This window comes from Danio rerio, chromosome 5 (assembly GCF_049306965.1).
Source record: "Danio rerio strain Tuebingen ecotype United States chromosome 5, GRCz12tu, whole genome shotgun sequence".
In the NCBI taxonomy this organism is placed as follows: Eukaryota; Metazoa; Chordata; class Actinopteri; order Cypriniformes; family Danionidae; genus Danio; species Danio rerio.
In genome coordinates this window covers 35,821,534-35,837,270 of record NC_133180.1, presented here as the reverse complement: position 1 = coordinate 35,837,270, position 15,737 = coordinate 35,821,534, and the positions used below count along the sequence as shown (strand labels likewise).

Here is a 15,737-nt window from a genome sequence, read left to right as displayed (position 1 = left end):
ATTATTATCATTATTAAGTAGAATGTTGTTTATTCATTTTTTATTTATTGTAAAAATCGACTTTTATAATTACACATTCAAACCACTGCAGAAATCTTCTGACCAACAGGCCCATGTCATATACAGATACATTTCCGAATAAATAACCTACTTTAAATTAAAACCATTAACATATGCCATATATTTTTGTTTACAAAAGATTTGGAGACGTAATGTAAATTCCGCTTTTAAATAATAGGTCACCTATAACTTTCGTTATGAGCCATGGCTGCGTTCAAAATGGCATAGATGATTTCAAAGTGCACCATGAAGGCAACACAATTGTCAATATAAAAATTGGTAAAACTGAACTGTAAAAATATTTTTGAAGCAAATTACACCTAGAAGAGATGACTTTAATGTTTTTTTTTTTTTAATCATTCCGAGTTTAAATGTTGGAACGTTCTAAATAAATAGGGCATAAGGGGGAGAACTGGGAATAGAACACAGCCAGGAACTATGCTTCTAACTAGCTCTAGAGTTGTAGTTACTAGCGCACAAGTTTGCTATGCAGTTTGCGAATGTTCATTGGAATGACGGATTTGGGAAACACCAAATTAACAAACTATGTTTGTAACGAGCGAACCTTAGTTAACTAAAGATGGTTTTTGAAAACGCAACCCAGATCGATGTTAAATTTATCAAACATGACATCAAAGGCTTTTACATTGTCACAAAAAATACTAAATATGCTTAAATGCAGTTCTATTGAACTGTCTAAACTGAGAGTCCTGCAAAACAAATAACAAAAGTCACTGGTTCATACTTTTCAGCATTGATCATAACCGTAAATGTTTCTTGAATTATTTCTATATTCAAGTAACACTGAAGTAATGATGCTGAAAATGCAGCTTTGTCGTCACACTGATATTATTAACAACAACTGTAGAATATCACAATTGTTAAGAATAGTAACAAAAATAAAGGTAGCCTTTGCGGCCTTAAGAAAGTACTACTTTGAAAAATCTACCCCAAACTTTTGACAATAGTCTATCTCTTCTTTACAGTGCAAGTTTGATTTCAGTAATGTTCAGATGTTGCGTTTCTCCAATTTTTAAAAATCTATTTATCAATTAATCGACATATTAATGGTGAACAGTGCCTAACTGTGTTTCAGATTCTTTGAATCAGCCCATCCTGCACTGAACTGCGTTCTCTAATGAGCCAATCATCTGCTTTCTGCATGTCTCATTGGACTGTTCATAAATGCCTGTCTTTAATGAGAATGTTGCATAGTTTTGTGTCTCTTAAACTTAGGTCTCCCTCCTCTGTGCCTCTTAAGATCCTGGTGGAATCTAGTCCTCTCCATGTAGTTCGCTTGGCGTAATATGCATTTCTTAAGAAACAAAAGAGACAGAAAGAAAGACAAGACTTTTCTGTTCTACTGAAGAAGTTTTTTGTGAGTTTAAGGGAGAAAATCTTAGAAAACAAGATTGTTTTCTGTAGACTTTAAAGCTATGTATCTTCAAATTTGGGATTTGGGATGGAAAAAAAAACATGTAATCGTGATGGTCAGGAAAAGGAATTGAGCAGACCTTTTAAACGCAATTTTTCTCAGCAACTCTGAGCCAATAAGAAACCGTGTTTTCTAAAACTCCTCCCTTAAACGAGATCTATGTTTTTTAGTGTCATATTTTACATTTGATCCTGTAGTCTGGGGCTGTGAAGAGCACTAGTGAAATCTTGTGTTTATTCTCATACACAGATTCTGTTGAGTTCTGTTTCTGAGTTGTCTGTTTGTTTGTTTGTTTGTTTGTTTGTTTCTTTTTGTTTTCTCCTCCCCCCCTCATTCGCTCATGTCTTGGTTGGCGTTTGGTGCTGTATAACCGTGATTGCGTTACCTTAGCAATAACAATTGGTCGTCTTGGTTACGTTTGTCCTCAAGAGGTGGCACCCATGCTACAGCAGTTTATAAGACCCTGGTGTGTATTATTCAATCTTTTATTTCATTCATTTCCTCTTTCTGTCTATCTTCTTTCTTTTCTCCCTGTGATTCTCTCTCTCTCTTCCTCGCTCAGTCTCTCTCCAAGCCTTTTCCCAGTGTTTTCGAAAAGGCTCCTGCTTTTCTTCACAGTCTAGAAATGTACATAAAATGTCAGCCGTCTAATATTTATAGCATCTTGCAAAATAAATCTATGCAAGAAGGCACAGTAGGAGGCCTGTTCAAGACATTTGAGAGAAGGCATCCCTCTATTTCTCTCTCTTTCTTTCTACCTATCTCTCTGTTCTGTATGATTCAGTCTAAATCATTGCCAACCATGTGACTAACCCTGTCCCTCTAGGTCTTGTCGTTTAATTTGCCTCAGTAGCACCTTCATGTATTCTCAATTGATTTATTTCAGTTTTCACTTCTGTTTTCGTCTTTTATTGTCGCTATCTAACTACTAATTGAGTGCATGGGGTAAAATCAAATGCTTGCTGGTTCTAGGAAACAAAAGCACTAGATAAATAGATAAAAAAAGAAGACAAATGGAAATGCTTCTTTGAAAAGCATTGTTTTCCTCCTCCCCATTTAATGTGGAGTCTTTGTAGATGCATGATTGTATCCCAGAAAGCCTGCCCCAAAATTTGCACTACTTAAACTGGCAGCTGACAGAATACACGGTGCTATATAGACATTGAATATGTTGTGAATTGTAAAGTAGGTTGTTTTTACCATTAAAAATGGCTAAAGATCTTCATAAACATTCATAATTACTAAAGAAGGTAGATTCATTTGATTAAAATCCAATAAAATTAACAATAACGATTATTAGGAAATATTGCAACAAACTGAACTTCTCAGAGAAAACCCAAAACTACTATTCAGGCCCTGTTTACACCTGTTATGTAGATTTGTTTGGATTGTTCAAATCACAAGCAGACGAAGGAATTGCATTCCTGTTTTGACTTTGGGTTTTTTGTCCACTTTCAGCCACTTTCCAGATTTCTTTGAGGTCTCTGGTCTAATATTATGGAATGAAGTAACAGAATTTACATGCAAGCATGACAAAAGTGAACAGAAAAAACATTTCAAAGAACAAAAGCTTTAACATCCTAGGGCTTGAGTGTCCACATATGTGGACAGCACATTGAAGCTCTTAAGTGGCTATTGAAAATGTTTTATATTTTGTTACAGACATACAGTTTCATCCTGCAATTGTTTTCCAGCATGTAAACTGTCCAAAATGGGAAAAAATTTTGTTTTTACTCTCTGATAATCAAAGCAAGTTTAAAAAAATGTATATGCTAAATATGCATTAAAAAACAGTCACATATATATGGACATCTAAAAGTACATCATGTCAAAAGATGATACTTAGATTTTATTCTAAATAGGTACCAATAAGCCCAAATAGTAAAGAGAAAATGCATGTAAAAAAAAAAAAAAAAACCTTGGGCCTTAAGAGGTTAAATTCTGCTCTGAGATCTGCAAAAACAGTGTTAGAATCACTGATGGTAATGACATATTTACATGACTTTTTTCACCTTAAAACCTAATTTATCATTTTAGATGGCAAAAATTAAAATCATATTTGGCTAGCGGGTTTTAACAACTCATCCTATAATGTGAAGCGTCAATCACATGGACATTTCCTGTATGTTATGAAAGCAATCGTATTGAATGCATTCTTGACTACCTCTGGTATTGGTGAAAAGTGGACAAGCACAAAACATTTGAAACTCAGTTTACACCTGTGTTTATTATTGTCTGCTTCTGATTGTATTGACAAAATCAAGTTCTAGGTGTAAACGGGGCCTCCGTTTCAACAAGAGTTGAAAATTATGAAGACAATTTTGGTCTCAATTGACCAATCTCTGTGATTGAAAACATTTAGTCGTCCCAAGGTGCTCTGAGGTGGTAGTCATGATATCCTGTTGATGATGTTTTAGCCCACATGCTAATTAACCACACAGGCTTGTTATTTGAAAACTGGTTCTTGCCCTTATGTAGGTGCACCTCTCTTCGCAATATAAGAGACAATGAAGAAAAAGACTCTGCGTTCAGAGGAATCTGCACCATGATCACGGTCAACCCTGGTGGTGTGGTGCAGGTATGACACAATTTTCTTCCTGATGTCTGCCTGAGTGATCTGACGATCCCAAAATGATCACTTTGTTTTCTTTACCATCCTTCCTCTTCAGGACTTTATATTTTTCTGTGATGCTGTAGCATCCTGGATGAACCCAAAAGACGATCTTCGAGAAATGTTCTATAAGGTAGAGCACTGTGTAAATGATGAGTCTGTGAGTTGGGAAAAACCTTCAAGGCTATTGTGTATATATGCTTCATACTTAAGTGTGTGTTCCCTGTTAGATCTTGCATGGTTTTAAGAACCAGGTTGGAGATGAGAATTGGAGACGCTTTTCTGACCAGTTTCCCCCTCCACTGAAAGAGAGACTTGCAGCTTTCTACGGGGTGTAGATGTTGCCTGATTGAAGAGGTAGGACTTTTTTTGGGCTAGCCAACATATTAGGGGATTGTGGTGGTAAAATTTCTTTGGTATAACTGCTTTTCTCGAATGACCCCCCCCCCTTTCCATTCCCGTCACATGAGACCTAATTTCATCTTCAGAACACAAATTAGAAGATTTTATTAATTCATGATTTACCTCATTACCAACTGCAACTGTCCAGAGATGTTTAAAGTCTATAAAAGGAACCAAAAACACTGTCAAAGCATTCCATGTGACTAGTGGTTTACAACTGTACATCATATCATGTCCCAAGAACACTTTTGAGGGCCAAAACAACCGTAAAAACTTATTTCCATGAGAGTCAGCAGAGCAACTTGCAATCGTTGTACTGCTCGTATTAAATATGCACTTTAACCTGATGTGTGAAACAACAGCAAAATTGTTATGACAATTTTTTTTTTGTTCACACAAGTGTCCATGGAGCTTCGTTTGTTTACAGTTGAACCACTGAAATTGCATGGAATGTTTTGATGGTGTTTTTGGTTCCTTTTCTGAACATCTTTGGACAGTTTCTGTCTGTGGAGGATGAGTGAGCTCTCAGATTTCACCTAAAATATCTTAATTGGTTTTCCAAATATGAATGACGGTCTCGGGAATGGAATGACACTAGGGTGAGTAATTAACAACAGAATTTTCATTTTTGGGTGAATTAACGCTTTCATTTTTGGGGAGACTTTAATGCATTTTTTCAAGGTTCTTTGTTGAAAATAATGGTCACATAAACAACTATTGACTAATTTATATGGAAAGGGGTTTTGCCAGTCATATCAAAGAGACATGAGAGACATTCCTGAATAATGGTGAAGGGAGCTATTGAGTGAACTCAGAGTCTCTTGCAAAAAAGTGGTTATTTGATAATTAATTTTAGTCATAGATCTAAATAGCCTACAGTCTCAAATAAACTTTATAATCTAAATTTCATGAAATCATCTCATCTGTTGACATGAACGCAGTGAATTGTAAACCGTAAGAGGTTGACTGTGGCTTAAAAAAACTGCTTTGTGGCATGTCACACTCCTTATCAGCAATTTCTTTAGCAATCTCTTCGTCTAAAGGTTATTGCACACTGAATCTGAAATTTTTGTCAGTAATTTTCACACGTTACAAAATAAATTTGACCTCACATTGTGTCAATCGCATTGACACACTGCCTCCGAAACTATTATCTGATATGTTTTTTTTTTCATTTTTCACATCTGAAAAGGTGTTTTGACAATTCAATTCCAATCGAAAGGCTAAATCCAAAATCGTCTCAGAGAAAGTAATCCACTTGGTCTTACAATACAACACAATGTAATGTAATGTGTATTTACACTCACCGGACACTTTATTTGGTACACCTTACTAATTAACTAAAACTTGCTAACCTTTAGCACTGCCTTAATCCTTTGTGACAAATTCAACAAGGTATTGGACATTTTAGTCCATATTGACTTGATAGCATCACACAGTTGCTGCAGATTTGTTGGCTGCACATTCATGATGTGAATCTCCTATTCCACCACATCCCAAAGGTGCTGTTTTGGATTGAGATCTGGTGACTGTGGAGGCCATTTGAGTACAGTGAACTCATTGCCACATTCGCTTTTTGACATTTATGACATTTCTCCACACCCCCACCAGTGTGCAGCATTCATTTGGATGATGCGATGGCAGCCACAGGACAACCGTTATTGGTGGAGTGGGAAGACAGTGATAGAGCCAGTTCGGTTGATGGGGATGATTGGGAGGTCATGATGGGTATGGGTCGATGGAGGGCATTTGGCCAGGACACTGGGGTTACACCCCTACTATTTACAAGAAGTGCCATGGGATTTTTAATGACCATAGAGAGTCAGGACCTCGGTTTAACGTCTCATCCAAAAGACGGCGCTCATTGACTGTATAGTGTCCCCTTCACTATACTGGGGCATTAGGACCCACACAGACCGCAGGTTGAGCACCCCCTGCTGGCCTCACTATCACCACCTCCAACAGCAACCTAGTTTTCCCATGTGGTCTCCCATCCAGATACTGACCAGGCTCAGTCCCGCTTAACTTCATTGAGTAACCAGTCTTGAGCTGCTGGATTATATGACTGCAGCCATAAAAAAGCCCTTTATAATAAGCATAATATGCAATATAAAGACATGATCTACAAAGACCCAATATCTCTTTTTTTGTTAAGCTTGGAGAATACAACAAAATCATCTGCACTACTTGAAGACTCCATTTTGTATTGTTTTGCAAATAATTTTACAACAGATTAAATAAAATGCATCAGATTCCGTGTGCAAGGTTTGTGTGCATGAGAATTTTTTGGAATTTGAAAATGAAAAACAACACATACGTAAGAAAATTTCAGACTTTAGTGTGGAAAAACCTTTATTCTGCTTCTTACTACCATGATAATAAGTTTTGAAAACTTTAGCTCATCCCTGAACATGATTTTAACTTGATGCACACTTACAGGATTTATTAAAGATGACAACTCTCATGATTCCAAACTCAGTCAATGCATCATCAAACTACGCATTTTTACTTGTTGCAAATACATTTCTTTTAGTGGCCAAAATCACAAACTGTGCCTTTAGTAATCGCTAAAGTGTTAGTGATATCTACTTACTACTGAGCATAACTTTTATCCTAATATCTCTTTCTGTCTTGTTTTGCAGCTTAATCACTACGGGAGAGGATGGGAACCTCTGATACCCAGGGCATCTGTAGCCCTTTACCTGGGGGGAAGGGTGATCTAGCAGGGGTGGGAGTCATACGGCCGACTGGACCCCTGTAGACCGGGTGGGAGGGAAGTGTTAGCTGAGGCGCAAGTCGACGACACCACGCCAAGCCAAACCAAAATAGGGAGGAAAACTTTTTCACCATGTCATAACAATCAGCCATAAGGGTGAAATTAAAAAAACAAAACATTGTTAGCGTTCTTTCACCAGGGCACTTAATGTAACAAGGACATCCAGGGGTTTAAAAAAACAAAACAAAATCAATGACACGAAGATTTCTGTAAATTCTGTAGGGTTGCACTCCTGATATAGGAAAGTGCCTAGAGATGAGCTCCGAAAGCTTCAAAAAGCAGAGGTTTTGTTTATTTATTTTCTGGACTGTGTAGAGGGGGTGGGTGTGACGTAAATCTCAACTGGACTCTAAGCATTAGTCCTATGCATGGGGTGATGTAGGGTTTAGCTCGACTGCATGAAAGCGTGCAGACCATGTTTTGTGTGCCAGCTATGCACAGCAGTAGACAGTAAATTTTAAAAGACAGTTAAATGCTAAAAACATACCATATTTTTAGGCTCTCCGTCTAAAAAGTAACACAACGTAACTAGAAATCTAAGTCCTGTCATATCATCGATAGCGAAAGGGTTTTCATCTTTGCACATTTTTAGATCAGCAGTGATGCGAAGATAAAGGAATTAAAATATGAATGACTGCATAACCTTTCATTTTATTCTCTTCCGAAATTTGACTTGGTATATTAGGTTAGCATGCGCAGAGCAAGAGGAAAGGCTTGCGGTGAAAATCCAATCCGTCGATTAATACGAGGCTTTAATTCTCCAGAGTTTTCTGGTTTCCAGCAAATCCGAAACATATTTGTTTTTAAGGCATCGGCTATTTGTTTTTGATAAGTTTGCTCAGAGCATGATTTTGAAGTTGCTTGTAATATCTGTTTTGGCTGACCGGGTTAATCTGGATGTTTAGTTGTTTGATTTGTGCATGTTGGTGGCCCAGTGAGCAATCTGTTCTGTTTTCTAGCACCGCCTCGTATAGAATACTGCATTTTTTTTCCACACATACGCAATAGGTGACGTGTTTTCCATCTACATATTGCTTTTGTGACCGTTTGATTTAGTTTCGTTACCTCCTGCATGAAGTTTGATAAAAAACGTCCTGCGTTGTGTCGTTGTATAATCCTGGACCGTTCAGTGCTTGTGGAAGCAGTATTCGTGTCCCTCATGTGAACAGTAGCAAGCCTTAAAATGCCTGAATGTATCCCGGAGTGTGAGGATTTAGGTATTAAGAAGTTTCAATCGAAATCACTGCTGCTTTTGTCTGAGATGGACAAAACTGCTGCTCTGGATCGAAACCGAACTAGCCGAGAGATTTTAAGGATGTAAGCAGACAAGCGTTTTTATGGTTTTAGATCTGAACATCATGGGATACGGTCAGGTGTTTGTGAGCCCGTGTTGTGCTGGTGTATTTCCGCAAAGTGTTTTAATTTTTTTCTGTTTGTCTGTCACATTCCAGCTGTTTTACATTTGTAACCGATTAGAGAGGTCGGAGATTCTTCTGACTTAAAAAAAATTTAAAAATCGAGAAGAACAACCTAAGAAAGGAGATGTAGGCAGAAATTATGAATGTTAAGTGTCGTCTTACACTTATGAATGCTGCTATGTGTTGTAATTTTCTACTTGAATATTTTATGTTGTAGCGACCTCAGGAGGTATGTTTACTGTTGTTGTTTTTTTCTTTGGTGTTTTAATTTTTTTAACGTATGCCTTTCCCCATTGTTTAGTCTCTCATGTGTCATAATAATAATAATAATAATAATAATAATAATAGAGCAACTCACTGTAATTCATTCTGCTGCTGGTGAATATACTTTCTAACGGGCATATTTTTTTGTCACTCCGTCTCCTTTTGAAGGAATGTAAAACTTTTTTTTTATTAAAGGAGATATAATATCTGATAAAAAAATACTCATAGCTTCATGCAAGGATAAAATGGAAGAAACTGGCCCTCATGTATGTGAACACTTATTTATGAAATATGAATGCAGTATATACTGTAACGCCTTGAAGTTAAACATGGGGGATGGGGTAAACAAAAATGCAGCCATGAGACTTGGAGATTGCACAGTAATGAATCTACTTTTCTTTTCTTTTTGTGTCGTTTTCTTTTTGTGGAGATCAAAATGTTGTGTCCCCACCCCAGACTGCACCAACTGCTGTATAAGTTATATGTGTGGAAATTTAAGATACTGTAATGACGAAGGAAAACTTTGCTCAAAAGCTCCCTATTTCTGGTCCGAGAGCTGTTTCATTTATAGTGATTTTTGTTTTCTTTTGTAATCTGATTTTGAAGAAAGATTAAAAATATAGAAAGTAATCATTTTTAGGGGCCACCAAATATTTTGGATCATGCAAAAGAATATATATTGTACTGTAGAATTTTTGTAATGATATTTGTATGACATTGTTATGGACGTGAGTTTGTTTCACTGCTTGGATCTGTACATTGATAAGAATAAACCCTTTTCAAAAATCACTGATTATATTATTTGTCTGATAAATTGCAGAAGGTATTAAAAGTACACTGACAAGTTTTGAAAATGATGTGCACTGAAATTGAAGTTTTAATTGAAATCATCAGTACGAGTCACCTTTTAGACCAGGGTATCCCAAACTTTTCAGCCCGTGACCCCTAAAATAACAATGCCAGTGACTTGCGACTCCCACGTTTCTCTGATGTGGTTATGAATATACAAACAATAAGCATACAACAATAGGCTTAGATAAACATGAGCATAATGACAGCACAAAAAAGTCCAACAGTCTAACAGTCATATAATTTTTATAGTCATTTATTAATGTGTTTAGTTTAATATTAACCTTACCTAATGAGACTGGTGGACACAATGTTTTCAGCACAAGTCTATTCTTTGTTTAATTTTGGTGACTAATTAGGGATCATACTCAATGTTCAGTTGTGGCCTGTATTTATCTTTAATGTATTTGATTGCCATAAAGGTGTCTGAAAGTTTAACCTGGAGTTATAAAATCAATCTGCTGCAGCTGGCGCTATTGTTGTGTTGTTAATCTAACGTAAACACACCAATCCTATGAAAAAATAATAATTAAAGCCGATGGCTTTTTATTTGCATGTTGTTGTTTTTTATGTACAGTAAGTATTAACTACTATTTCTAACATCTTTTGTGGTTTATTTATGAAGTATGGTAATTATAATAGTTTAATAAAATTTACTTAACTTGAAAATCACCAAGGGACCCCCTCTCCTTGTCTCGTGACCCCCATTTTGGGAACCTCTGCCTTAAACCAAAGAATATGCACATGCTAAATAATTTATTTACATTTATTTTGTTTATTTAATTTTTTAACTTTATATGTCTGTGGATTTCAATTGCAAAACATTTTTGAGACCGTTTGATTAAAATAGTTTTATTGTTCCACACTCCAAATCCCTTTAGCAGAACTTACACTATAAGCTTGATGGTTTTAATGTTATCCATATTATACATGCATAATTTGCCTGATTATATACAAAATTTTATTCTACTGAAAAAAAAAATCTGGCTGTCCTAATAATTCTAATGTCATTTTTAATTTGACATTTGCTAGATAATTGTTTGGCTAGAAGTGTATGCAAATAGGTAAAAAATGCCTCATTTGCATATGTTTAACATAAAAATGCCTGCCAATCTTAATATCAATGACTTGGGGAAGCTTTATAATATTTTTTTACCTTTTACTCACCTGCTCACATGACTTAAAAGAATAGGTTATCCTAAAAATTACTCACTATTTGCTCATGCACAAATGGTTATAAACCTACATGAGGTTCTTTATTTTGTTATAAACAAAATAAGATATTTTGAGGAAAGCTGAAAACCTGTAAACAAGGACTTCCACTACGAAAGTAAAAAAAAAACAGCCTACTGTGGAAGTCAGTAGTAAAAGATGTCCAGTGATGATTGTTTTTGGGTTGGAAATCAGTCAAACATGTTTGGACCAAGTGAAAACTGAGTAAATGAAGACAGGATTTTCAATTTTAGGTGAACTATCCTTTTAAAGACTAATATTTATACATTACACTGTGGTCTTTTATTGACATGTGTAATATAATATTTAGTACCCTTCGTGGTAAAAGCCCACATGATTGTACCAGGAAAGAGTGTCCACCCACACTGAGGGTTTGAGTTTGACAGCGAGATATTTAAACAACACGATTGCATCATGGGAATTGTGGCAACTCGTCAAACCGCCACCGGCGTCGCTGTTTCTTCATAATAATTCCTCAATGAAATATACTGAACGAGGGGTGAAAAAAGCAAGGCAGGAGGTGGAGTCGGGTTCAGAGGGAGGAAAACCCAGCAGCAGAGCAGGAAAAAAGAGAAAAACCACCAGACACAACAACATCGGGGGGAGGACGGTGGATTAACTGTGCAAACTGAGGCGATTCACTTCAAGAACAACCGCCGCTGTGAAGAAGGGAGGACGGCAAGATGATAACGCCCTATTTCCTGGAGAATTTTTGGGTAGGTTGTTTATGCTGTGTTCTTTGCGGGTTAAAGACAACTCTTCAGCTCTGCTCCTCTGTCATTCCTTAAAATGTTGTGCTGTGCTTATTTTCTGAGGGTGCGTTACTTGTTTTGGTTCACACCGGCCCTTGTTGGGATAATACCGGTATAACATGATCGAGGCAAGCACGAGAGCGCCTACTGGCCTGTTGCCCCCCTCACTTTTCTGGGAGAAGACCGTCCTGCTAGACCGGGGATTGGGCCTCATTACATCCATCTGACATAGACAGCCAACGACGGTCCACCTCCCTTTCAATTCGATTGGCTGTCAGTCAACGTCTTGGAATGTTAATGACCCCATTCTGCATTCCCATTGGATGTTGTAGCTGTCAATCACACGGCTGTCCTGTGCTAGTTCTTCCGTGAAGTTATACCGGAGGCCAGAATATCTAATAATAATCTAATAGTTTAAAGGTGAATATAATTTAGGTATTCATGCGTGAGACGTGTAACAATTATCTTCCTTTCCCATTTATTAGACGCAGCATGGTGATTTTTGTTTCTGTTTATTTGCGTAAAGGTTAGTGCTGTCGTGGCTTTAAGCTCTGTTGTGATTACATTTTCATGTTTAAAGTTTTTCTGTCAGTTGTGATCTTTTGAAACATCTCTCTATTAGACATACTGCTTCCTCAAGGGACACATCACCAAGAAAAAAAAAACCTGTCGTCACTTATCCTCTCAGCATTCCACACCTGTATGACTATATTACAATGCAATGTAAAATCATATGTTCTGCAGACTTAAAGATTTAGGTCAGCTATGAATTAGCATGCCTTCATCATACACTCACCCTCACATTTTTACAGATTTATATGATGAAAAAAAGATGATATTTTATAGAGCGCTTTTGATCTGTCAGTGATTACCAGTACGTTTTGGTTGTCAACATTCTTTGAAATATCTTATTTTGCCTTCTGCTGAAGAAATAAAGTCATTTAGGTTTGGGAAAAGAGGAGTTTGAGTAAATAGAGACACATTTTATGTCAATTTAAGGCTTTATTAAGCACTAGTCCAGGCATGGGACGATAACTGTTTTCAAGCTATACCGTGGTTTGGAAATCTCAAGGTTTTAAAACTGTCTAACATTTCTGCTGTACCGTTCCTAAAGTGTGTGTAAGATTTTTTTTATTTACATTTTTAGGACGACAGTATCTCCAGCAGAAAATATATCCAAAGATGTGTTTTAGAAAGACAGCAGAAGTGAATTCTTTCTAATTATTTAGCCTGACATGTTTACTGCTGTAAAATATTTAAAATTATTCTCAAAATAAAATATCTTGTGTTTAAAGGAGAAAAAAGTTTTAGTTTTTTTTACCGAGACATTTAATTAGAATATATTTTTATAGCAGTAACCACAATACCATCAAGCCATGATATTATTATCCAAGGTTATCATACCGTCAGAATCCTACACCAGCCCATGCTTACACTAGTCTCAGTCTCTGTCCACTGCATGTTTTCTATTCAGTGAAAGGCTGACATTTCCTTGTGCATGCCACAGAGCTCTATCACTATCAAGGAACTATAAGTGTTCACGTATCATCATGCCAAGTTAATCTTTATTATCTCTCACATTCCACATCAATACCTGTTTCCCATTGATAGACGTCGAAATATCCAGCAATCCATTGCAGTGATAATGAACATACACCACCACGTTTGTGATCATTTTTACTTCAGAAGTTTTTCCTCAAAGCGTTTTTATAGACTATTTCAATGTGATTATGTTATTGGCCCATAAAAATTTCCTGCTTGTTGTCAAACTATTTCATAACTGTAACAAGAGGCATATCAATGATAACTTTACGTTAAAACACCTGCCATGGATTATTTATCAATATTTAGATTTTTTTTGGATTCTCGAAAGCTATGGAAATGAAAAATGTAATACAGGAAATTCGTTAGGACCATTGCAGTTGTTTACATCCCTCAAAATGGTCTATAAAACACACATTGGCTTATTTTTCTGTCTAATGGAGAAAATTATACAAAACTGGATGTAAGTGACACTATACAAGAAAAAAGACATGGTTCAAAGTACTACAGCAGTAAAGACAACTCAATTATCTGTTGTGTAATTAATGTTAATATAGTAATGGCTATTCTATATATGTGTATGGGTAAAAGATATATTTTTGTGCTTTGAAATCCATTAGTTAAGTAATTTTTTTTAAATAATTTATTACAATACAATGATAAAAAGAAAATATTCATGCCATGATACTTTGAAATCATCATAAGCCTATTCTCTTGTACAATGAAAAAGACGGAGGTTTTTTGTGATCATTAATTCATGGCATAAGTGACAGGACGTATAAAGCTCGATACAGCATGAAAGCATCCCGGAAGATTCCTCAGTTGTCATGTGATGCATATATGATCATGGTTTAACCATTAAACAGCATCTGACGTGCAGAAGTGTTGAGTTGAGCAGGGTGATATAGTGTGCGTTTGGAAGGCGTGACTGTAAAAACAGGAGATGGAGGAGATGAAGAGAGATGAGGCATCGCAGAGCTGTGGAGTCTTGTTCTCAATCAGGTCTTTGTGTCGAGCGAAACAGGGACGCCTATGATCAGCTGTGTGCTTGTAATTCAGAGCACAGACATATACACACACATATAGAGAAACGCTCCTTCAGTTCACTGAAGCTGTCAGACTTTTAATGAAATTAATGTCGGGAAGGTCAGACTGTCAAAATAGCGTTGTTATTAATCTGTCATGAGTCATGACATCATCATCATCATCATCATCATCATTTCTTGAAATTCATCTTCTCTGCCCTCCGGTTCTTAAAGCCCACAGGTGTGAAAGCCGCCCACAACAAAGACTTGTGTGACGGAAACCTCTTAGTCTCGTTTCCCACTGACAAACACTTTTAACCGCAGATTTCCTCTCATGTTGAACATCACTGTATGATTTCCCCCCCCTAGTGCACTTCTGAGCTTTGCTGATACATGGCATTCTCTTCTCTTGGTTTTGTTGGTGGATGTTCAGACTTGTTTTTTGTCAGATGAAGACACCTGCTTATGGAAAGCCTCTGCTTGAGTCATGCTGCAGATATTTCCTTTGAGATTCTCTCTAGGTCTGCGTGAAAGCTCATTGTTTTTAGATGTGTTTTTGTCTTTTTGTAAATGTCAGAGCAGTCACTGATCGTGTTCACATGCACGCCATTTACATGCATTCATTTAGAACCACTTACGAATGTGGAATGTCACAGGAAGATGTCAGATATGGAGTATTCATAAAATACTATGCCGTATTTAATAAAATCTGCTTGGAGCAAGGCAAAATTTAGAAAGGAACTGATTATTTTTTTTAAATATGTCTGCTGTCAATGTTCAAATCCTTTCTCTGAAAAAAAACATAATTTGCTTGGATATTCCTGATGATATTCTTGTAACTAAAATAATAACCTTTTAAAAAAGATTTTTATGACAGTTAACAAACAAAAGTAACAGAGGAAATAACAGTAGAAATAGAAAAAATATATTAAACAATCTACAACAGTACAAAATTGATTAAAAAGTATTAAAATAAACTGCTCTATAATCTTCATATTGTGCAACAAACAGTATATGATGTGCGTAAACAATATATGATGTGCATTCAATTTATAAATTAAGCATATTAACAGGTGAGTACTGAAAGTTAAGGTTTGCAGCATGTTGTATTAGGTAAAATAAATAATGATGATAATAAAAGAAAAAATAGAGAAAAAGTTAAAAGAGAGAGAGAGAAAACGGAAAATATTTTAAACTGAATAGGCTGTTCTCTAGTTTAATATAAAATAGGCTAAATCTAGTTTAATATAGTATGAAAGTATGTGAATTTTAGAGTAAAGTAGGATAAAACCTAACTGTCATTGGTGTGTAAACAGACTGCACGAGGGCACGATATTGGAAAAATGTAACAATGCAATATACTTTATTCT

The 15,737-nt window shown here is 36.2% G+C and overlaps 2 protein-coding genes across 28 annotated transcripts in view; both read left to right on the top strand.

Moving 5' to 3' along the window:
• Positions 1-9,755, top strand: part of tnpo1 (transportin 1) — a 50,503-nt gene extending 40,748 nt beyond the window's left edge. For 2 of the 4 annotated variants that reach the window (XM_685987.7, XM_073952353.1), the window contains exons 20-24: positions 1,886-1,961; positions 3,974-4,073; positions 4,165-4,239; positions 4,337-4,463; positions 7,151-9,755. In XM_685987.7, the coding sequence (XP_691079.2) occupies positions 1,886-1,961; positions 3,974-4,073; positions 4,165-4,239; positions 4,337-4,444 (359 nt within the window). In that variant the 3' untranslated portion in view covers positions 4,445-4,463; positions 7,151-9,755. The remainder of the gene's footprint in view (positions 1-1,885; positions 1,962-3,973; positions 4,074-4,164; positions 4,240-4,336; positions 4,464-7,150) is intronic. The other 2 variants (XR_011015535.1, XR_012406922.1) reach the window with 1 other exon arrangement.
• A 1,803-nt stretch (positions 9,756-11,558) lies between these two features.
• The window catches only part of fcho2 (FCH and mu domain containing endocytic adaptor 2), a 77,328-nt gene continuing 73,149 nt past the window's right edge, over positions 11,559-15,737 (top strand). For 23 of the 24 annotated variants that reach the window (XM_073950436.1, XM_073950432.1, XM_073950427.1 and 20 more), the window contains exon 1: positions 11,559-11,764. In XM_073950436.1, the coding sequence (XP_073806537.1) occupies positions 11,732-11,764 (33 nt within the window). In that variant the 5' untranslated portion in view covers positions 11,559-11,731. The remainder of the gene's footprint in view (positions 11,765-15,737) is intronic. The other variant, NM_001020781.2, reaches the window with a different exon arrangement.